General features: G+C 54.4%; 1 protein-coding gene and 1 long non-coding RNA gene across 6 annotated transcripts in view; one reads left to right on the top strand and one right to left on the bottom strand.

The window, feature by feature from the left end:
- Window positions 1-21,718, bottom strand: part of Pde4a (phosphodiesterase 4A) — a 34,825-nt gene that overhangs the window by 5,981 nt on the left and 7,126 nt on the right. The window contains exons 1-8 of one of the 5 annotated variants that reach the window (XM_070002288.1): window positions 20,035-20,246; window positions 8,853-9,044; window positions 7,836-7,872; window positions 7,646-7,716; window positions 6,984-7,033; window positions 6,719-6,831; window positions 3,039-3,132; window positions 13-233 (exon numbers count right to left, since the gene is read on the bottom strand). In XM_070002288.1, coding sequence (XP_069858389.1) covers window positions 13-233; window positions 3,039-3,132; window positions 6,719-6,831; window positions 6,984-7,033; window positions 7,646-7,716; window positions 7,836-7,872; window positions 8,853-9,044; window positions 20,035-20,246 — 990 coding nt within the window. Of the gene's footprint in view, window positions 1-12; window positions 234-342; window positions 1,178-3,038; window positions 3,133-4,545; window positions 5,028-6,718; window positions 6,832-6,983; window positions 7,034-7,645; window positions 7,717-7,835; window positions 7,873-8,852; window positions 9,045-19,191; window positions 19,356-20,034; window positions 20,247-21,718 lie in introns of those variants that run through there. The other 4 variants (XM_070002289.1, XM_070002287.1, XM_070002291.1 and 1 more) reach the window with 4 other exon arrangements.
- LOC138813817 (uncharacterized) lies at window positions 865-3,030 on the top strand. Its single transcript, XR_011367866.1, has 3 exons — window positions 865-975; window positions 2,528-2,617; window positions 2,812-3,030. It is a non-coding gene; the product is annotated as an uncharacterized lncRNA (long non-coding RNA).

A 21,718-nucleotide genomic window follows, 5' to 3' on the forward strand; every position in this document is an offset into this window, starting at 1 on the left:
AACCCCACCCACTTGGGCCAGGAGCTCCTCTTGGTCCGTCTTCACCCCAAACCGTGGGATGCTGGTGTTGAGGCCACTGCTGTACGTGAGCTTCTTCACTCCCGTGATCTGGGACATGGGCTGGAACTGAGGTTCGGGGGGCAAGGGGTGCTGGGAAGGTTTCTTTGGGGGCGTTTCCTGGTTCTCTTGCTCCTTCATCGTGGGGGATGGGATCTCAACTTCATTTTGTTTGTCTGTCAAATATTACAAAGAAAATGGGTGAGGGGGGGCGGGTATGAGCACCCCTTCCATAGAAGGCACCCCCAGCCTTCAGTACTTTACCACCGTGCGGGGAAAGCTTACCCAAACAGACCGACTCCTCCGTGTCACTAAGAGGACTTTTCTGGGTGATTGGGGACTGACACGGGGCCCCTGACACGGGCAGCAAATGGGAAGGGTTAATCTGGAAGCGGGGTGGGGATGCCAGGCACACGCATGGCTGCCTGCCCAGGATGTCCATGGAAACTTCTGGGCCAGGAAAGACAGCCCCATGGTGGCTGGGAGCGCTGGAGGGAGGGGGCATGGGAGGGAGAAGGGAGAAAAGGGAGGCCCTGTGGGGAGCCAGCCCCAGGAGCTGTGGCGGAGTTTCCAGAGCTTTTGAATCCAAGTAGGCACCACCCATTATGACCTGGGGTTGCCAGTCCATGACAGGGACTATGAGAGGTCATTTGCATGGCAAGCTCCCATTGGCTGAATCCTCAGAACTCTAAAGGCAGGCCACAGCCTCATTGGTGGGAGCAAATGACACAGAATCCCACCCTGCCATTGTTTCTGTTTTCTTTCCTGTCAGTCATGGGGCTTGAACTCTGGGTGCGGGCTGTCTCTCAGCTCTTCAGCTCAAGATGAGCGCTCTACCACTTGAGCCACAGCGCCACTTCTGGCTTTTTCTGCTTATGTGCTGCTGAGGAATCGAACCCAGGGCTTCATGCATGCAAGGCAAGCACTCTGAACCACCACTGAGCCACCTTCCTAGCCCCCTTGCCATTATTTTTGAAATGTCAGAATTCTCCATATAGCTTGGTCAAGACCTTGAACATGTTACACAGTAGCCCAGTCTGGACTTGAACTCAAGATCCTCCTTACTTCTGCCTCTACTGGCATTTACAGGTGACATGCCTTCACGCCCAGTTCTGGACACTTTTTTTCAGCTATTTAGTGATGAATAAAAGAGTGACCAGGCCGTGCAGGATGCTCACGCCTGTCATCCTAGCGACTCAGGAGGCTGAGATCTGAGGATCATGGTTCAAAGCCAGCCCCAGCAAGAAAGTCCGAGAGACTCTAATCTCCAATTAACCACTCAGAAAACCGGAAGTGGAGGTGTGGCTCAAGTGGTTGAGTGTTCACCTTAAGCTGAAGAGCTGAGGGACAGCGTCCAGGCCCAGAGTTCAAGCCCCACAACCGACCAAAAAAAAAGTGACCTTACCCTGCGTTTGTAGTGGTGGTGGTAGAGATTTCTTCACTGCATGGGCTATTTAGTTCAGATTTGGTAGGGGGGGAAGGGGAGTTGTGGAATCCTGTATTTAGGGGCCTCCTATAGGGTTTTATTTTCATTTTATTTTATTGTGTGTGTGTGTGTGTGCGCGCGTGTGTGTGCGCGCGTGTGTGTGTGTGTGTGCGTGTGCGTGCGACACTACTGTGGCTTGATCTCAACCTCATGCTCCTGCTTAGCTTGTTTCTACTCAAACCTAGTGCCCTACCACTTGAGCACCTCCTTCACTTCCAGTTTCTGGAAGTGGAGATGAGAGTCTCTCAGTGCTGGACACTAGTGGCTCACGCCTGTCATCCTAGCTACTGAGGAGGCTGAGATCTGAGGATCACAGTTCAAAGCCAGCCCAGGCAGTCCATGAGACTCTTGTCTCCAATGAACCACCAGAAAACCAGAAGTGGCGCTGTGGCTCAAGTGGTAGAGCGCTCGCCTTGAGCTGAAGAGCTGAGGGACGGCGCCCAGGCCCAGCGTTCCAGCTCCACGACCGACCAAAAAAAAAAAAAGTCTCTCAAATCTGTTTGCCAAGGTTAGCTTTGAACCATAATCCTCAGATCTCAGCCTCTTTATTAACTAGGATTACAAACCTGTGTTGCTGGTGCTCAGATGTTTTTGTTTGTTTTAGAGACAGGATATTGCTTTGTAGTCTATACTGACCTCTAAGATCCTTCTGCTTCAGCCTTTCAAGCATTGGGATTATAGATGTGTACCACCATACATGGGGTTTGAACTCTGGGCCTGGGCGCTGTCCCTCAGCTCTTCAGCTCAAGGCAAGCGTGCTACCACTTGAGCCACAGTGCCACTTCCGGTTTTCTGGTGGTTCATTGGAGATAGGAGTCTTAAGGACTTTCCTTCTCAGGGCTGGCTTTGAACCTTAATCCTCAGATCTCAGCCTCCTGAGTAGCTAGGGTGACAGGTGTGAGCCACAGGCTCCCAGCTTGAAAACACTATTTTATTTTTTGAAGTTTGGAGGTCTTGGCTGAATTTGTTTCTTGGGTTTTTCAGTCAAGGTGTCGCTGTGTAGCTCAGCCTGGCCTGGAACTCAGAACCTCAAGATCTTCTTGCCTACCTCGTCTTTCGAATGCTGACTCATAGGTAGGTGCTGCCATGCTGTGTGCTTGAACTCAGGGCCTGGCACTGTTCCCTAGCTTTTCCACGGAAGGCTAGCATTCAATCACAGCTTCTGGTTTGGTTTTGTTTTTTGGTTTCTGCTGTTGCAGTGGTGTTAAGAGTCACACTTTTTTTTTTTTTTTTTTTTTTTTTTTCTGCCCTGGCTGGCTTCAAACCAGCATCCTCAGATCTCAATCTCCTGGGAACAGATGTACATGAGCCACCAAGTGCCCAGCCCATGAGATATCCTAACATGAGGATTTCATAGAAGCTGGGGCTCCACGGAGTATGGCGGGGATGGGGTGGGGCTTCGTGAATACAACATTGCTTGAGCATGGTAACTTGGGACTGTTTGGAGAAATTACTTCGAGGTGTCCCCCCCCCCCCCCCGCCCACAATCACTCACCCAGGAAGGTTGTGGAAATATACTCTGAGACTTGGTTTCCCGACCTGCTCATCTCTGACAGGTGCGTGAGCTCCCGGTTCAGCATCCTTTTGAACTAAGGTAAAGAGTCCGAGAGGGAAAAAGGGGTGATGGGGGGCGGCGGGGGGGGGCAGTTTTCATTGTGCATTTGAGTGGGGGTTGGTCCTATATATCTCCGCTCATGCAAACAAACTCCTGGAGACTCCTGGAGTTGCTCAGATCTTTTCACTCTGACCCTCATCTGCCAGGCTACTTGAGACAGGCACAGAATGGGGGTCCCCAGGTGTTGGAGGGGAGGTTGGAATCAGCATACCCCCTCCTTGCCCTAGGAAAAGAGGGACGCTATTCACTAACTCCCCTCAAGGAAGAGCCAGAGGGGGCACCTGTGGAAGGGAGGGGCTCCTGCCTAACAGAGAGCCAATGGGGTATGGGGAGATTCCCGTTGTCATGGTGATGCGAGTCTCCTTAGCAACTCCCTCTCCAACCAGCTGCTGAGCTGGGGAAATGAGGGGAGGGGGGGCTTAGGCCTGGAGGCCCTTAACCCTTGCTTTGCCAGGACCAGCCCTGGCCTCTAGGTCTTGCCAGACACAGGACCCCAGCCCCTGAAGTCCCGACCTTTAGTCTCAGCCCAGTGTGGAATAAAGCAACGTGGACCCCAAGCTCTGGAGAAGGAAGAGAGCTGTCTATAGCCTGTGGGAAATAATGAATCAAGGAGATGCCCCTCCCCCCATTTGGGGAGGGGGTTCCCACCAGATTCCCCTTCTCATTGCCTGGAAAGATGCACAGATGAATGGAATCTATGCAAAAAATGAGCTTGGGGTCCTCCCCACGCCCCACCCCGCCAACTCCACACAGGCCTCTGCTGTGACATTGTACTTGGAGGAGGAAGGGCATGGCTCCCCTCCCCCAGGCGCAGCCAAACATCCCTAGGGCAGGAGCAGACTTTGTCCGGAGCAGCTGGAGGGTCGTCAAAGCGTAGCCCACCCTGCCATATAGTGATTGATCATGGGATCCTATCCCCCGGGCTGGAGTCCCTGAACTCACATCACACACAGACACACACACGGACACACACACAGACACTGTGCACACCTTGTCCCAGGCTCTCGCCCCCCCCCTTCTACACAGGGTCACGCAGCCCAGACACACACAAACCAAAGGGTACGCATTACAAGGCTGTGTCTTGACACCTAGCGTCATATGTTTCCCCCAATACAAACAACCCCACCAAAGCCCTAGGCACCCCCCCACACACACAACACACTTGTAAACATGGTCCAACATACAAGATCAGGGTCAAAGCCAACTGGCTGCAGACAGGACCCAGACTGGTCCACAAGACAGCCAAAAGGCCCCCCCCCCCCCCCCCCCCGCAAATCCAATGACAGCGCCATCCACGCCCATTCCTGGGCCACACACACAATCACAAGGTGGCTAGCTAACACACCTGCACCCCAAACCCCCACCCCCCGCCCTTCATTTCTCCTACCTGGTCCCACCAGCCAACAAGCCAGGGCTTGGAGCAGGTCTCGCAGAAGAAATCAACCAGGGGCATCTTGGAGGCTTAGTCCCCCCTTTGGGGCTGCTAAATGCTCAGGCTAGACTTAGCGAAGGCTGGGGGTGGGGTGGGGGTTGGGCAGGTGGGGGCAGAGGAACGGGGGAGCCACGGAGGGGCCTGGGCCAGCCCAGCAAGGCTGGGGGCTCCCTTCCCCTCCGCGCTCCCAGCGGCAGTCTTGGTTACATGATCTGCCAGGCCCGGGCCCTGCTGGGCTACCCCACAGCAGTGGCTGGGGGCAGCCAAGGGCACCTGCCCATGGGGAGGGGGGCGCAGGACGAGGGTCCTGCGGGGACCCGCTGTGTGATCTGGGTGCTCTGGTGTGTGTGTGTGTGTGTGTGTGCGTGCGTGCGCGCTCACTGCAGCACTGGCAGACTGCATGTGAAGTCAGGTGGTGCTGGGGATGGGGGGGGCCGTTAAAGGGGCATCGGAAGCCAGGTTGACTGCGTGGCTCACACCTGTCATCCCAGTTACTCAGGAGGTGGAGATCCGAGGATCATGGTTGGAAGCAAGAGAGGGAAGTCTGGGAGACTCTGATCTCTAATTAACCAGCAAAAACAAAAAACAAAAAACCAAGGAGTGTATTTATGGCTCAAGTGGAAGAATGCTAACCTTGAGGAAAATAAACAACTCAGGGACAGTGCCACTAGCAGCGTAACCAACACCAAAACAGATGATAGGTAGATGCATAGATAAACAGATGCCTAAATAGACAGATGGGTATATAGATGTTAGATGCACAGACAGATGCATAGTAGATGAATGGTAGATGGAGATAGATAGTTGCATAGATGAATAGATGCATAAACAGACCGATAAAAGAGAATCAGAGTCCGGAGTCTCAGCCAGGAAACAGAGAAGGCTTCCACCCACAAATATATGCTCTCCTCAGGAAAGACACCCCCACCTGCACCCTCACCTCCCGACAGGCAACCCCACCCAGCTGCCACCATGAACTCTCCAAGCAGAACCACTCCTACTGGCTGCCTTCTGAGTGGTGCCCCCTGGAGTTGTGCAATGGATACTGCACAACTGTACACAGACACCATGCACCAGTCTCGGAGATACTGCAAGCACACACAGAGTAAGAAACACTCAAGAGATCACACTCGGATTTGAACCTGAAGTCACTTCACACCGGCTCACAGTCACATCTCTCTGGTAGGTCATACATTTAAGGCACCCATAGCCTGGCATAATTGCTGGACATATTCTTACAATCTGTAATCCTAGCTACTCAGGAGGCTGAGGTCTAAGGATCATGGTTTGAAGCCAGCCTGGGGAAGGAAAGTATGTAAGACTCTTTTTTTGGAGTCCGGTCATGGGGCCTGAGCTCTGGGCCTGGGCGCTGTCCCTCAGCTCTTCAGCTCAAGGCTAGCGCTCTACCACTTGAGCCACAACGCCACTTCTGGCTTTTTTCTTTTTGCTTATGTGGTGCTGGGGAATCGAACCCAGGGCCTCATGCATGGAAGGCAAGCGCTCTACCACTGAGCCGCCTTCCCAGCCCCTCTGTGAGATTCTTATCTCCAATTAATCACAGAAAAAGCTGGAAGTGGCACTGTGGCTCAAGTGGTAGAGAGCTAGCCTTGAGCAAAAGAAACTCAGGGGCAGTGCATAGGCCCAGAGTTCAATCTCAGGACCAGCAGGAAACAAACAATAACAACAACAACAAATACAGCCTTCCCTCCACCGATTCAAATGACTAAAGGAATCAATACAGCATTACACACATGCACACCCACCGATTGTACGAGGATACAACTCACTTTACAACCGGCTCTAGGAAGTCACGATCTGCAATGGTTGGCCTCAGCCAGGCCCCTTCCTAGAGGTTGGTCCTGCCCTCACTGTCCACAGGCTGAACCTATTCACTGACCCAACTAATGACTGGTCTTGACCAATAGGGTTGGTTCCAGGATTGCCCCATCCCCAATTGGCTCCGCCTAGTAGTTGGGCCCACCCACGGGGCCTAAGGATTAGCCAATAAGTCATCTCCAAGGAATTAGTCCCACCCACTGCCCCACCCACGTAGGCAGCGCCCACCAGTCCTGCCCAGTAATTGGCCGGTCTCGTAAGCCCCGCCCACCGCCCCTGTGGAGCCACACACCTTGTGCGAAGCCATCTCGCTGACCGAGCGGTAGGTCTGCATGGTCTCCAGTTGCTCCAGGCACCAGTCCAGTTCCTCCAGGGTCTCCCGGGCCAGCTGCTGGCATGTCTCCTCTGAGGAGGGTAGAGCCCAGGGGGTGACCCAGAGGGTCCTCAGGCAAAATCCACCCCTCCCCACTCCCGCTGCGGTAATGGGGGTGCTGGGAAGGGGGCGGACCAGCCATCCCGGGGTGAGGACCCCCTTCCCACCCCCTAGGCTTGGCTACCTGACAGCATGGCCTTGCAGACAGGGGCTGGACCACCCAGCGGGGACCGCCTACAAAGAAACGGGGTTGGATGTCAGCCTGCTCGCTCCGATCCCCCCTGCCCCTTCCCCACCAACAGTGCTTTTCTCCTTTCTGAGGTCCAGTCGGTGTCACGGACATACTGCCACGGACAGTGCGGGCAGCGAACTCCTTTTACCAATGAGGAAACAGGTTCAAGGCAGTCAAGCTAGATTCTTTTTTTTTGGTGCTGGTCCTAGGGCTTGAACTCAGGACCTGGGCACAGCCCCTCAGCTTTTCCACTCGAGGCTGGTGCTCTACCAGCTGAGCCACAGCTCCCTTTATGGCTTCGTGCTGATTCACTGGAGGTAATCGGCCCATGAACTTTCCTACCTGGGCTGGCTTTGGCCTGCCATCCTCAGATCTCAGCTTTCTGAATAGCTAGGATTACAGGCGTGAACCACTGGTGTCTGGCTTTCATCTATAAAAGCTTGGTGTCTCAGTCTCCCCGCCCCCCCCTCCTTTAACTGCAATGGCTGAATAAGGAGTTGCTCAGTGGTCAGAGGTTCAGAGAGGTCATGGGCCTGCCTGAAGTCACACAGCAGGGCTGAAAGTTGGACTTACTGGACTTCAGGATCATAGGTTGGGGTCCAGCCTCTACTTACTTATTGTTGGGAATGGGTACATTGGTTAGGAGTGAGAAGTTGCTTCGAACGCTACGGAGACTGGCCAGCACCTGGCATAGGAAACAGCAATTAGTAAGAGATGTCAGGGCGGGGCCTTTTTCGCCCCATGTTAAGGGGACACTTGGGAGTATCTTCCTTTCTGCGTTATTTGGGGAGGGAGGGGTCTCACCTGGGCAAACGGCGTAACGATGAGGTCCTCAGCATGCCTGAAAATCAAGGGCAAGGACAAGTCACGATCACCAGAGAAGCAGCGCCCCCACACCACCCCAAGGGCCCCGAGCACGTGGCCAAGGAAAAGCGGTTGGGGTAGGGGGACAGGTGCTGCAGAGGAAGGAGATGAGAGGACCGGAGGAAGCTGAGTTGGTCTGTGGGGGAAATGACTGCCATTTGTCAGGGCTTATGCTGATGGGCGATAGGGGTGGGTGGTTTGGGGAAAGCTAGAGGAGGTCTGGGTGAGGTTGAATATGGAGTCACTCCAAAGTCAAGGAAAGATCGCTGAAGTAGACCAGCTCTAGGGCAGCCACTAGGGCATGAGTGGGGCGTGGGCCGTGGATCGCAGGGGTCAGCCAAGAAGGAATAGTTAAGATAGGGCCAGGACAGCCAATGGCAGCATGGATCGTGGGCGGGGCTAAGTCAAGAAGGGAGAGTTACGGTAGGGTCAGGTCTAGGACAGCCAATGGCAGGAGGGATGGTGGACATGGCTGTTAAGAGTAGGGCCAAGCTCAGGGCAGCCAATGGCAGGAGGGAAGGTGGGCGTGACTACTTTAGAGTAGGAACGAGGCAAGGCCAGCCAATGGCAGGAAGGAAGGTGGGCGTGGCTACATTAGAGTAGGAACAAGGCAAGGCCAGCCAATGGCAGGAGGGAAGGTGGGTGTGGCTAAATTAGAGTAGGAACTAGACAAGGCCAGCCAATGGCAGGAGGGAAGGTGGGCGTGGCTAAACTAGAGTGGGCGTGGCTAAGATAGAGTAGCCAAGCCCAGGGCAGCCAATGGCAGGATGGATGGTGGGCGTGGCTAAACTAGAATGGGCGTGGCTAAGCTAGAGTAGCCAAGCCCAGGGCAGCCATTGGCAGGAGGGACGGTGGGCGGGGCTGACTCCACCCGGCCCGCCCTGTCCGCGGGGTTCTGGGCTGGGGAGCCTGTTCCCGCCCTGGGGAGCACCGCTGGCCGGGAAGAAGGATGCTCACGCCTCGCTGGTGACGGAGGAGTTCCGGGACATGGTTTTGGGGGACATGTCGTAGTCGCTGTCCGAGCGGTAGAGGAAGGACTCCCGGCGCTGGCCAGCGGACACCCCGGCGTGCAGCACGAGCCCCGGGCTCGCCTGCGAGTCCAGGGGGCTGCGGCCCGGCGACGGCGTCGGCCCATTCTCCCCCTCGTAGCTGCAGGGGTGAGGGAGAAGAGGAGGCTCAGGGAGAGCGGCATGGTTAGCTGGGAGGTGGAGAGAATGGGGGTGAGGAGGGAGATAGGATCACACAGACCCCCCTGGTCCCCCCAAAATAAGATGCCAAGTCAGAGACAAATGATGGGGGTCGCCCCAGGGGCAAGAGTGTGTCCTTCACACCTGAGGTCATCCTGGCTGCCAGAATCCACCCAAGCTTTTCAGCTTGACCCGGGTCCCCAGCTCGACCCTGACTCCCTAAATAATACATGGCTGCCTCAGGACCTTTGCACAGTCTGTTTCTGCTGCCTAGATTCCAGCGACTTGCTTTAGGTCTTGGCTCAAATGTCACTTTTCTCAGGCAGCCTCCTTTCCAATCATTGCAAACTTTAAACCTTCCCCCAACATCCTATTTCCTGCCCTTAAAACACACAACAAAACAACTATTTATTTCACAAATGTCTATATGTTTTACTGGGCGCCGTAGGTAAGCCTACCTACTCTGGAGGCTGAGATCTGAGGATCACAGTTAGAAGTCAGATGGGGCAGGAAAGTCTGTGAAACTCTGATCTCTAAATAGCCATAAATAAAGTTGGAAATGGAGCTGTGGTTCAAGTGGTAGCACAGTAGCCTTGAGTACAAAAAGCTCAGGGACAGATCGGGTCCTGAGTTCAAGCCCCAGGACTGGCGCACACACACACACACACACACACACACACACACACACACACACACACACACACACACACACACACACACACACACACACACACACACACCAACAAACTATTTTCCTCACAAAATCAATATTTTACTTATTTTATTTTATTTTATTTTTTTTGTGGGTTATAGGGCTTGAACTCTGGACCTGGGCACTGTCCCTCAGCTCTTCAACTCAAGGTGAGCGCTCTACCACTTGAGCCACAGCTCCATTTCTGGTTTTCTAGTGATTATTTGGAGATAAGAGCCTCAAGGACTTTCCTTCCCAGACTGCCTTGGAACCATGATCCTCAGATCTTAGATCTAGCTAGGATTACAGGCAGGAGCCACTGACTCCGGCTTTACTTATCTTCTTCTTCTTCTTCTTTTTTTTTTTGTCGGTCGTGGGGCTTGAACTCTGGGCCTGGGCGCTGTCCCTCAGCTCTTCAGCTCAAGGCGAGCGCTCTAACACTTGAGCTACAGCGCCACTTCCGGTTTTCTGGTGGTTTATTGGAGATAGGAGTCTCACGGTCTCTCCTGTCCGGGCTGGCTTTGAACCGCGATCCTCAGATCTCAGCCTCCTGAGTAGCTAGGATTACAGGCGTGAGCCACCAGCGCCGGCTCACAGGGCAATGGTTTTATCTGCTTTGTTCATCTGTGAATGCCTGGGACTGAAAACATGGCGTGAATTATTCAGTGGACACAATATACATTGAGTGAATCACAGAACAGATGAATGAATGAATGAATGGAGGGATGCTGTGGTGCAAGCGGACCTCTGAGGAGGTGACAGGTTTGCAGGGCCTGAAGGACGGGGAGTCAGCTATGAGTCAGAGGTGAGAGAACTCACCCCAGGCCAAGAAGCAACAGCAGAAGCAAAAGCCCTGGGACAGGATCTTGTTTGAGGACCAGCAAGGAAGCTGGCCGGAGTTGAAATGAGAAAAGATGAAGCACTTAGCCTGGCGCCGGTGGCTCACGCCTGTCATCTGAGCTACTGATCTGATGATCACAGTTCAAAGCCAGCCTGGGCAGGAAAGTCCATGAGACTCATCTCCAATGAACTAACAGAAAAACCGGAAGTGGCGCTGTGGCTCAAGTGGTAGAGTGTTTGCCTTGAGCTGAAGAGCTGAGGGACAGCGCCCAGGCCCAGAGTTCAAGCCCCCTGATCAAGACAAAAACAAAAAGCAATACCGGGCGCCGGTGACTCAGACCTGTAATCCTAGCTATTCAGGAAGGTGAGATCTAAGGATTGAAGTTCTAAGCCAGCCTGGGCAGGAAAGTCTCAGTGCCCATGAGACTCTTATCTCCAATCAACTACTCAAAAAACCAGAAGTGGTGCTGTGGCTCAAGTGGTAGAGTGCTAGCACAAAGAGACCTAGGGACAGCACCCAGGCTCTGAGTTCAAGCTCCAGGACCAAGAAAAAAGAAAAAGAAAAAAGCCAGCTGCTGGTGGCTCACGCCTGTAATCTTAGCTACTCAGGAGGCTGAGATCTGGAGGATCAAAGTTGGAAGTCTGTGAGGGCTGGGAAGGTGGCTCAGTGGTAGAGCGCTTGCCTTGCCTGAGTTCGATTCCTCAGCACCACATAAGCAAAAAGAAAAAAAGCCCGAAGTGGCGCTGTGGCTCAAGTGTTAGAGCACTAGCCTTGAGCTGAAGAGCTGAGGGACAGCGCCAGGCCCAGAGTTCAGGCCCCACAACCGGACCCAAAAATAAATAAATCATCACCATAAAAAAAAAGTCTGTGAAATTCTTCTCTCCAATTAACAACCAAAAAGTTGGAAGTTGTTTTGAGTGTCAACCTTGAATATAAAGCTAAGATATAACGTTCAGGTGCTGAGTTCAAAGCCCAGTAAGTGGCAGTGTTATCACGAAGATAAACCTGAACTCCAACTTTATCAGAACCAAGGTGACCTTGAACCACAGGGGAAGGAATCAAACCATAGACATTCTTTTCCTTTTTTTTTTTTTCCTTCTCACTATTCAAGGGGCTGAGATCTAAGGATCCAAGTTTGAAGCCTGCCCTGGCATATATATTCAAGACGATTTATCTCCAATTAGCCAGAAAAGAGCCAGCCTTCAGGTGTGGCTCAAGTAGTGGAGCACTTGCCTAGCGGAAAGCAACATCCTGATTTCAAACTCCAGTGCCACCAAAACCAAGAACAAATCAAAGAACCCACACCACCACCAGACGAAACAAAAATAAATCAACAACCAAAAACCCTACAAGAGTATTCCACAAAGTTTCTTCCTACAAAAGCCATGTACAAGCTGGGCCGGGTAGCTCACGCCTGTAATCCTAGCTACTCAGGAGGCTGACATCTGAGGATCAGGATTTGAAGCCAATCCAGGCACAAAAGTGCAAGAGCCTTTTTTTTCCCCCAGTGCTAAGGTTTGAACTCTGGGCCTGGGCACTGTCCCTCAGCTTCTTTTGCTCAAGGCTAGCACTCTACCACTTGAGCCACAGCACCATTTTCACCTTTTTCTGTGTATGTGGTACTGAGGAATTGAACCCAGGGCATCCTGCATGCTAGGCAAACACTATAACACTAAGCCACATTCCCAGCCCCCCTTGAGACTCTTATGTCCAATTAACAAGCAAAAAGCAAGAAGTGGAGCTGTGGCTCAGGTGGTAGAGTGCCAGCCTTAAGGGAAAATACTCAAGGACAAGGCCCCAGGCCCTGAGTTTAAACCACAGTGTCACCAAACAATAAAATAAGTAATTTCAAAAAGTTCTTGGATTTGGCAATTGTTTATTTGTTATGACAACAAAAACATTAGGAACAAGGCTTGGAAAGCAGCTCAGTGGTAGACGGCTTGCCTGGCATGAATGAGGCCCTGGGCTGAATTCCTTAATACTACATAAGCAGAAAAAGCCGGAAGTGGCGCTGTGGCTCAAGTGCTAGAGCACTAGCCTTGAGCTAAAGAGCTGAGGGACAGCGCCCAGACCCAGAGTTCATATGCCACGACCACCACCACCACCACCAACAAAACACAGAAAAAAACCCAAAACACATAAGGAACAATAAAATTTTACAAAATGAGAAAAATTTTATATATTTATTTTTGGTTGGTTGTCGTGGGACTTGAACTCTGGGCCTGGGAGCTGTCCCTCAGCTTTTCAGCTCAAGGTGAGCACTATACCCCTTGAGCCACAGCGCCACTTCTGATTTTCTGGTGGTTCGTTGGAGATAAGTCTCACGGACTCTCCTGTCTGGGCTGGCTTTGAACTGTGATCCTCAGATCTCAGCCTCCTGCGTAGCTAGGATTACAGGTATGAGCCCCCAGGGCCCAGTAAAAATTTTTATTTTATTTTTTTAGTGCTGATCCTGCACCTTGAACTAAGGGCCTGAACAGTGTCTCTGATCTTTGCTCAAGACTGGTGCTCTACCACTTGAGCCACAGCTTCATTTTCAGCTTTTGGTTAGCTAGCTGGAGAGAAGGATCTGACGGAGTTTCCTGTCGGGGCTGGCTTGGAACCACGATCTACAGATCTCAGCCTCTGAGTAGCCAAGATCACGTCTGTCCATTTCAGGCCACTCTGAATGTGAAGCTAATCCATAGCACATAGACAAATGAAGTAAAATCATACGTATGATTAGAGATTTATATGCAGAATCCATGTGACTCAAAAACCACTAAAAGGGTGAGAGGTGAGGCTCAAGTAGTACAGCACTTGGCTAGGAAGTAAGAAGCCCTAAATTCCAACCTTCAATACCATTCAAAAGACAGAGAGAGACAGACAGACAAACAGACATGAATAACTTTGCTCCAAAGGAGGTGTACTCAGGGCCAAAAGAGCAGAAAGATGTCAAGTTTACCAGTCATTAGGATGATGCAAATGAAAACCAAAATGAAAGCCAAGGGTATAGTAAGGCATGCCTGTATTCCAAGCTCCAAGGGAGAATAAGGTGGGAAGATCACTTGAGCTCAGAAATTGTAGACAACTCTCAGTCAACACGTGACTCTGTTTCACAAACGAAGCAAAACAAAGAAAACAAGTACAAACCCCACATGGGTTATCTCTTCGTATTTACTAAGATGGGTCTTATTGTATAGCAAACAAACAAACAAATATATATATATATACACACACACACACACACACACACACATACACACACACACACACATATATATCTGTTCACAAGGATTTGCAGAATGGAATTCAACCAGGAATGGTGACTCAAGCCTGGAACTCTGGCCACTCAGAGGCTGAGATCTGAGGATCATTATTTTGAAGTCAGCCTGAGCAGGAAAAGTCCCCAAGACTCTCTATCTGCAATTAACTATCAAAAAGCTGGAAGTGGAGCTGTGGCTCAAGTGGTAGAGTGCGAAAACCCCCAAAAGCTGAGCTATGAAATCCGAAAGGACTAGGAGAATGGAACGCCTTCTCCCAGAACTCTCAAGAGTTTTCCAACATGGTCAGTCAGTCCTGATTTCCAGCCTGTGGGTAGTTAATTCCACACCAAGCTTTCTGGGAACTTGGGGTATAGAAAAAAAAAAATCTAAGCAGCTGGGGGGGGGCGGTGGCTCACACCTGTCATCCTAGCTACTCAGGAGGCTGAGATCTGAGGATTGAGGTTCAGAGCCAGCCTGAGCAGGAAAAGTCTGTGAGAGTCTTATCTCCAATGAACCACCAAAAAACCGGAAGTGGCGCTGTGGCTCTAGTGGTAGATTGCCTTGAGCTGAAGAGCTGAGGGACAGGGCCCAGGCCCAGAGTTCAAGCCCCACAAACTGAGGAAAGAAAAAAAAAATCTATGCAAACTGTAAGTCATTTACTGCTCACACCTGCTTCTTAAGATAAAGAAGTTATTTATCACTTGAGTAAGATTATACCACATGATTGGTGCTTGTGGCTTCAAGGAAATTGTGATCTCAAATTCTGCACGTAGGCCCCTGTACCCTACGCAATAAATACCTTGTGAAATGGACCCGGAGCAGTGCTCTGATGCTGGTGGAAGGCTTCAGGCCCCTGGTGCCCCAAACCTCAATTCCATGGTTTGATGTCCCTTTCTGTCTGTACCCCGCTGTGGTGGGTTAGGACAGTAGTGCACTAGCCTTGAGCACAAAAGCTTAGGGAGAGTTCTCAGGCCCTGCATTCAAGCCCTAGTGCCAGCACAAAAAAAGCAAGCCGGGCACCAGTGACTCACGCCTGTCAGCCTAGCTACCCAGGAGGCTGAGAGCTGAGGATCACGGCTCAAAGCCAGCCAGGGCAGGAGTGTCCATGAGACTCTTATCTCCAATAAACCACTAGAAAACCGGAAGTGGCGCTGTGGCTCAAGCGGTAGAGCGCCCAATTAAAAGTGTCTGTTGAAGAAGGGAGGAATGAGTGGGATAATCAAACATGACATTCCCATACAGTGAGCTATTAGCCTTAAAACGTAATGAAAAGTCAGGCACAGTGGCATATGCTTGTAATCCCAGCATTCAGGAGGCTGAGGCAGGAGGATCTGAGATCAAGGCCAGCCAGGGTAAAATAACAAGGACCTTGTCTTTAAAAAACAAAAACAAAAACAAGAAAAATAGCTGGGCATTGGTGGCTCATGCCTGTCATCCTAGCTACTCAGGAGGCTGAGATCTGAGGATCCCAGTTCAAAGTCAGCCCAGGTAGGAAACTCTGTGAAACTCCTATCTCCAATAAACCACCAGAAAACCAGAAATGGAGCTGTGGCTCTCAAGTGGTAGAGTGCTCGCCTTGAGCTGAAGAGCTGAGGGACAGCGCCCAGGCCCAGAGTTCAAGCCCCGTGACTGATAAAAAACAAACAAAACCCACAAAAAACAGTCCTCATAGTCAGGCATTAGTGGCTCATGCCTGTCATCCTAGCTACTGAGGAAGGGACAGAGATTCGAGGATTGTGGCTCAAAGCTGGCTGGGGCAGGAAAAGTCCAGGAGACTCTTTTTCTTCCAGTCCTGGGGCTTGAACTCAGGGCCTGGGCACCACTTCCAGCCTTTTCTGTTCATGTAGTACTGAGGAATGGAACCCAGGGCTTCACACATGCTAGGCAAGCACTCTACCACTAAGCCACTTTTCCAGGTGACTCTTATCTCCAATAAGCCAGGTAGTGGTGCTGTGGCTCAAGTGGTAGAACACCAGCCTTGAGCAAAAGAGCTCAGGGACAGTGCCCAGGCCCTGAGTTCAAGCCCCATAACCTACCAACCAACAACAATAACAATAAAACAACACTCATATTTCACATATAACTTATGCACAAAATTTGTATATATGTACAACATGACTCAAAGGTCACTTATAATTTTTTACATGAAATTGTGATATCAACATGGCATACAATTAGTTTTGGATTTTGGAGCCTACCACATTATTTATATTTATTTATTTATTTATTTTTGTGGGTCGTGGGGCTTGAACTCTGGGCCTGGGAGTTGTCTCTCAGCTCTTCAGCTCAAGGCGGGCGCTCTACCACTTGAGCCACGGCGTCACTTCTAGCTTTTTCTGCTTCTGGGGTGCTGAGGAATCAAACCCCGGGCCTCATGCATGCAAGGTAAGCACTCTACCACTGAGCCACCTTCCCAGCCCCAGCTTACCACATTTTTAGCTTAGGGATGTTCAACCTGTAATAATAAGATTCTTCTTAGCCTGGTGCTGGTGGATCACATCTGTAATTTTAGCTACTCAGGAGGCTGAGATCTGAGGTTCGAAGCCAGCCAGGGTAGGAAAGTCTGTGAGACTCTTATCTCCAATAAACTACCAGAAAACAGGAAGTGGCGCTGTGGCTCAAGTGGTAGAGAGCTCACCTTGAGCTGAAGAGCTGAGGGACAGCGCCCAGACCCAGATTTCAAGCCCCATGACCGACACAAGAAACAAAAAAGATTCTTCTTGAAATTTTGGGTTTTTTTTCTTTTGAGACAGGGTCTCTCTAAGTAGCCGAGGCTGGCCTTGAACCCAGATCCTGTGTTGTCGGGGATGTTACAAGTGTGGGTCTTGGAATTCATGGTCTCATGCTTGCCAGGCAAATGCTCTACCATTTCACTTACATCTTCTGTGTGTGTGTTTTTTTTTTATTATTTTTTTTTTCCAGATAGGGTCTCGCACTTTTGCCCAGGCTGGCTTTACCATATGATCCGCCTATTTTGGCCTCTCGGTGTGCCTGTCAATATCAAAATGCTTTGTGTGTGCATGCGCACACACACACACACACACACACACACACACACACGCGCGCGCGCGCGCGCACTCACACACTGCCTTGGCTCATTCTGCCTCTCAGGGCCCAGCCTGGAGTTTTGGGGGCTTCCAAGGAGAACCACCAGGCCCAGGGACCAGAACATACCGACATAATACACCCCCATGGTAGGAATCAGTTCAGGGAGCCAAAGACCCAGGCCCCCAGGGTGCTCAGCCCGCCTCTCTGAGGCCGACCCACCTGCCCTGTGGGACACAGCGCACGTCAGCATTAGCCCAGAGGCCCGGATGGAACAGAGCGATCCCTGAGGTTTAGCTGTTTGTGCTTCTGCACCGCGTGTCCCCTGGGCTGGGAGGGGGTGGGGTGGGGAGTGGAACACGACAAGGACTAGATGTGGGGGAGTTGTCAAACTGCCAGCGAAGAGAGGGGAGGGACAGGGCTTAGTGTCCCCAGGGGTCCCTGGGCCGCCCTGGCCGGTCACTGAGCGCTTAGCATGTCTCAATGGAATAAAGCCACAAACCACCACATCTGAGCCTCATGTCCCCGTCACAGGCCAGGAGGTGTCCCTGCACACGTGGTGGCACTCTCCAGAGATACACTGCCTCCTGCCTTTACCTCCGAGGCCCTCCCCGAGGCCTTGCCCACGGGAGTCTCGGGCGGCCCTAGATGAACGCTGTGGAGGACGGATGGAGAGCTGGGAGCGGAGTGGATCTGTGCATGTGCCTAGGGGAGTTCAGCGCGAGCGATTCTGGGAGAGAGAAGCAAGGCTGGGGCCACTACAAGGCCAGGGTCATGTCATGACAAGACAGACACAAGGGCCGGGCGCTGGCGGCTCACGCCTGTCATCCTAGCTACCGAGGAGGCTGAGATCTGAGGATCGCGGTTCAAAGCCAGCCTGGGGAAGGAAAGTCCGTGAGACTCTTATCTCCAATGAACCACCAGAAAACCGGAAGTGGGGCTGTGGCTCAAAGTGGTAGAGCGCTGGCCATGAGCTCAAGAGGTCAGGGACGGCAACCAGGCCCTGAGTTCAAGTCTCCGCCCCCCCCCCCCCCCAGACAGACACACTGAATGCCTCCTGCTAGGCCTGGACTCACGTCACTGCTACCCGTGTCCCCCCCCTCCCCCACAATGTAACTCAGACTGTCAAACGAGTCACTTGGTGAATTTGAACCTGGGACAATCTGGTTAGCTACCAAGAGGCTTCTAAATCAAAATCCTCAGCCACGGAGTGTCTGCTGCACCCCAGGACAGGAGCAAGGCGGGGTGTGTCTCCCTGGCTCCTCAGCCATCTCCACCTGACTGCCTTGGCGCAAGGTGCCAAGCAGCCTGGCATTTGCTCTGTGAAGGTCACAGGGTGAGCCGCGGGTGCTGGCCTGTCTGCCAGGCGGCGTGTGGCACCGGGCGATTGGGGAGGGGGGGACACTGGGTATGCACGACCAGTGTGTGTGGAACTGTGTGCCTGTGCTTCCCTGGGGGGTGCTGAGTTGTTGTGTGTCCACATCTGTGACTTCACGCCTGTGTGTCCCACCGAAGCCGCGGCTGGCTCTGATGGCTGAGTGTGTAGGAAGAGTGCATTCTTGTGTGTGTGTGTACGCGCATGTGCGTGTGTGTGGCTGCGGGGTCACTGGGTTCAATCGGTACCTGGACTAGCCAGGAAACCCACACCTAGTATAGTAAACACCAGGTTGACCCCGATTGCCCGGCTGGCTCGGGGGTGTGGCAGTGCATGTGTGTGCGTGTGTGTGTGTGCGTGTGTGATCGCATGGCTGGCTGAGGGAGAAGGTGTGTGTGTGTCCAGGTATCTCAAACCGGGTTTGGGTGCTGGGTGGCAGAGGGTCCCAGAGAATGGAAGAGGTCATTTCCTGACTCTGGTTCTGACCGGCTGGTCCTAAATGCCCTCCAAGCAGGGCTCCACCCCCAGGCCGGCTTCATTTCCAGCCTGGCAGTCGGTGTGGATGGGGGGGCGGGGGTGGCCGGTGACAAGTCGCAGATCAGGGCTTAGGGACCTGGATCAAAGCCGCCAAGCCTGGGCGTGGAGCCTAGGTGACGTTGGCCGCTTAGATTTACTGCCAGGGTGAGCGCCCCATGCCAGGGCTTGGAGCACAGAGACGGTGAGGGGACCCCATCTTAGGCAGGTAGGAATGGGGCACTCGCTTGGGGGACGGGCTTCTACATGGTCTCTCCGAGGACAGACTCAGGTCGGGTCCCCCCCCCATTCTTTGATCCCTCTCCACCCACCCCACATCCTGGGGTGAGGGGTCACCGAGGAGAGGCCGGACCGGCCACGGGGGGGGGGGGCACCCACCTGATGGATCTGCCTGGCGGGTGGCGATGCCGGGGATCCTCATCGCTGCCGGGGAAGTGGGCGAAGGCCTCGGGCCCGGGGTGCAGGGTGAGGGCCGGGGGCCGGGGCCGGACCCGGGGCAGCGCCGCGGCCGCCGCGCTGGAGCGCATGGGGGACCCGGCGCCGTCGGGTGCGCATGGGGCCGGCGGCACCGGGCTGTGCCGATCGCCGGCCGCCGGCGCCGCCCCCAGCGCCCCTGCTCCCCCCGGGGCCGCCCCGCGCCCCCGCCCCGCGCTCCTCCCCGCCCTGACGTCGAGCCGGGACTACAGCAGGTCCCCGATCGCCCCGATCGCCGGCGCCCAGGGGGTGGAGGACGTGGGGGCCCCGGGGGAGGGGGTCACCACCGAGGGGGCGGGGCCCTGGAAGTGGCGGGAAAGAGACAGACGGGGCCGGGGGCAGCCCGGCGGGCACAGGGGTCCCCCCGCGGGTCCCCCCCACTTCCAACGCCGGATCCTGAGCGCTCAGGGGATCCCCAAGGGTCAGCGGACCCGGAGGAGAGCAGGTGGCGCCACCTCGGGGACAGACACACAGGGACCCGGGCCGGATGTGGCCTCGGGGCCTGTCCCCCCCCCGCACCCCGATCCGCGCTTCCTGCGCCCGGAGCCGCCCCGGGGCTGGGGGGGGCGACCTGGGGGCCCCCCCGGGCCCCGGGTCCCCCCGGCCGACGCTGGGGTGTTCTCAGGAAGTGGGGGGCCCGCGGCGTCCCCGGCGGGCCTCGTGACCGCCGCCCCCCCCGACACCTCCGGGCACCCCGAGCCCCAGGTGCCGGCGGCGGGCCTCGAACCCGCGGCCGCGCGCGCTTACCTGGGCCCCGCCGGGCGCAGCAGCCGCAGGCGCCGGCGCAACGTGGGGGACGGGGCGGCGAAGAAGACGGGGGACGCGGGCGGCGAGCGGGGCCGGCGGGGCGCGCGCGGGCCCGCGGGCTCCGGCAGGAACGCCTCGTCCTCGGCCGCCGCCTCCGGGAAGGCCGCGGGCCGCAGCGCGGGGATGCGGCGCAGGCCGCGGGGCCGCGCCATGGAGCCCGGGAGGGCCGCCCCCGCCCCGCACCGCCTCGGCCCTTCCGGCTCCGCGCTGGGGCCGCCCCCGGGGCGGGGCCCGGGGCGCCCGCGAGGCCGAGGGGGGACCCCGGGGCGCCCCAGGCGGGGGAGCCCCGCAGGGCCCTTCCTGGGCCGTCCACCCCCACCGAGGCGGGGTGCCCCCAAATCCACCGTCACTGTTTCTGAGACACTGGGTCACCCCAACTTCCAGGGACCGGCCCCAGGGAGCACCCACCAACTCCCCCCCACAAGGCCCCAACCACAGCTCCTTGAGAGAGCACCCCATCATTCCTGAGCCAAGTAGACACCACACCCCCAAAAAAACACCCCAAGGCTTACCCACAGGCACAGAGCCATTCGCTCCCAAACCCTTCACACTCCTCCTCGGCCCCCAGGAATGTTCCCACCCCCCCCCAAAGTGAGATTCCCCCCAAAAATAACCTCCAAGGAAAATGCCACCCAACTCCTGGGATGCAAGGCCCAAGTACAGCTGCTAACAGAGCACCCACGCTAGGCCTCAATCCACGATGCACCCCCAATTCCTGGGGAGTCTCCATGGCCTGACACCTCGAACGATACCCTTGAAATCCTCAATTTTGCCCACCGCCTCTACCAACACCCGCAATTCCTTACGAGTCCCCGAGCTGGTGCCTGAGCCACAGCTCCACTTCTGGCTTTTGCTTTTGGTGGTTCATTGGAGACCACAGTCTCCCGGACTTTCCTGCCCGGGCTGGCTTCGAACTGTGATCGTCAGATCTCAGCCTCCTGAGTAGCGGGGACCGCAGGCGTGACGGCCTGTAGAATGGGTGCTTGGCAGGCCAAGCAGTAGACATGGCTAAGGATGTGGTGGACGCAGCCCCTCCCCTACCCCAAGTGGCTCTACATTCCCTCCACTTGGGCCCACTTTCACCCACGAGGTAAACTGAGACTTGAGAGGCCAAGAATCCGGTCACAGTTATCTGGAACTTTCTTGGGGGAGGTGGTAGAGGTGGTGGAGGGTGGATCTATTTGAGGGCTCCCAAAGTTGGCCAAGTGGCCTTGGCTAAGTCATTTCATGTCACCCAGCCTCGGTTTTCCCCACTGTAAAATGGGCATAATAAGAATTGTTTCACCCAAAACCAGGTGCGGGTGGCTCCTGCCTGTCATCCTAGCTACTCAGGAGGCTGAGATCTGAGGCTCACAGGGCAAAGCCAGTGGGGGCAAGAAAGTCCTTGAGACTCTGATCTCCAACGAACCACCAGAAAACCAGAAGTGGCGCTGTGGCTCAAATGGTAGAGTGCTCGCCTTGAGCTGAAGAGCTGAGGGACAGCGCCCAGGCCCAGAGTTCAGGCCCCACGACCGGACCCCCGCCCCCCCCAAAAAAAACCCAGTAGGCCAGCCTAAAAAAAAGACAAAAACAAAAATAATGCGTCCTCACAAAACATCCATCAAAGGTGTCTATCCCTTTCTGT

This window comes from Dipodomys merriami, unplaced genomic scaffold, assembly GCF_024711535.1.
Source record: "Dipodomys merriami isolate MVZ:Mamm:240054 unplaced genomic scaffold, mDipMer1.0.p SCAF_6, whole genome shotgun sequence".
Lineage (NCBI taxonomy): Eukaryota > Metazoa > Chordata > Mammalia > Rodentia > Heteromyidae > Dipodomys > Dipodomys merriami.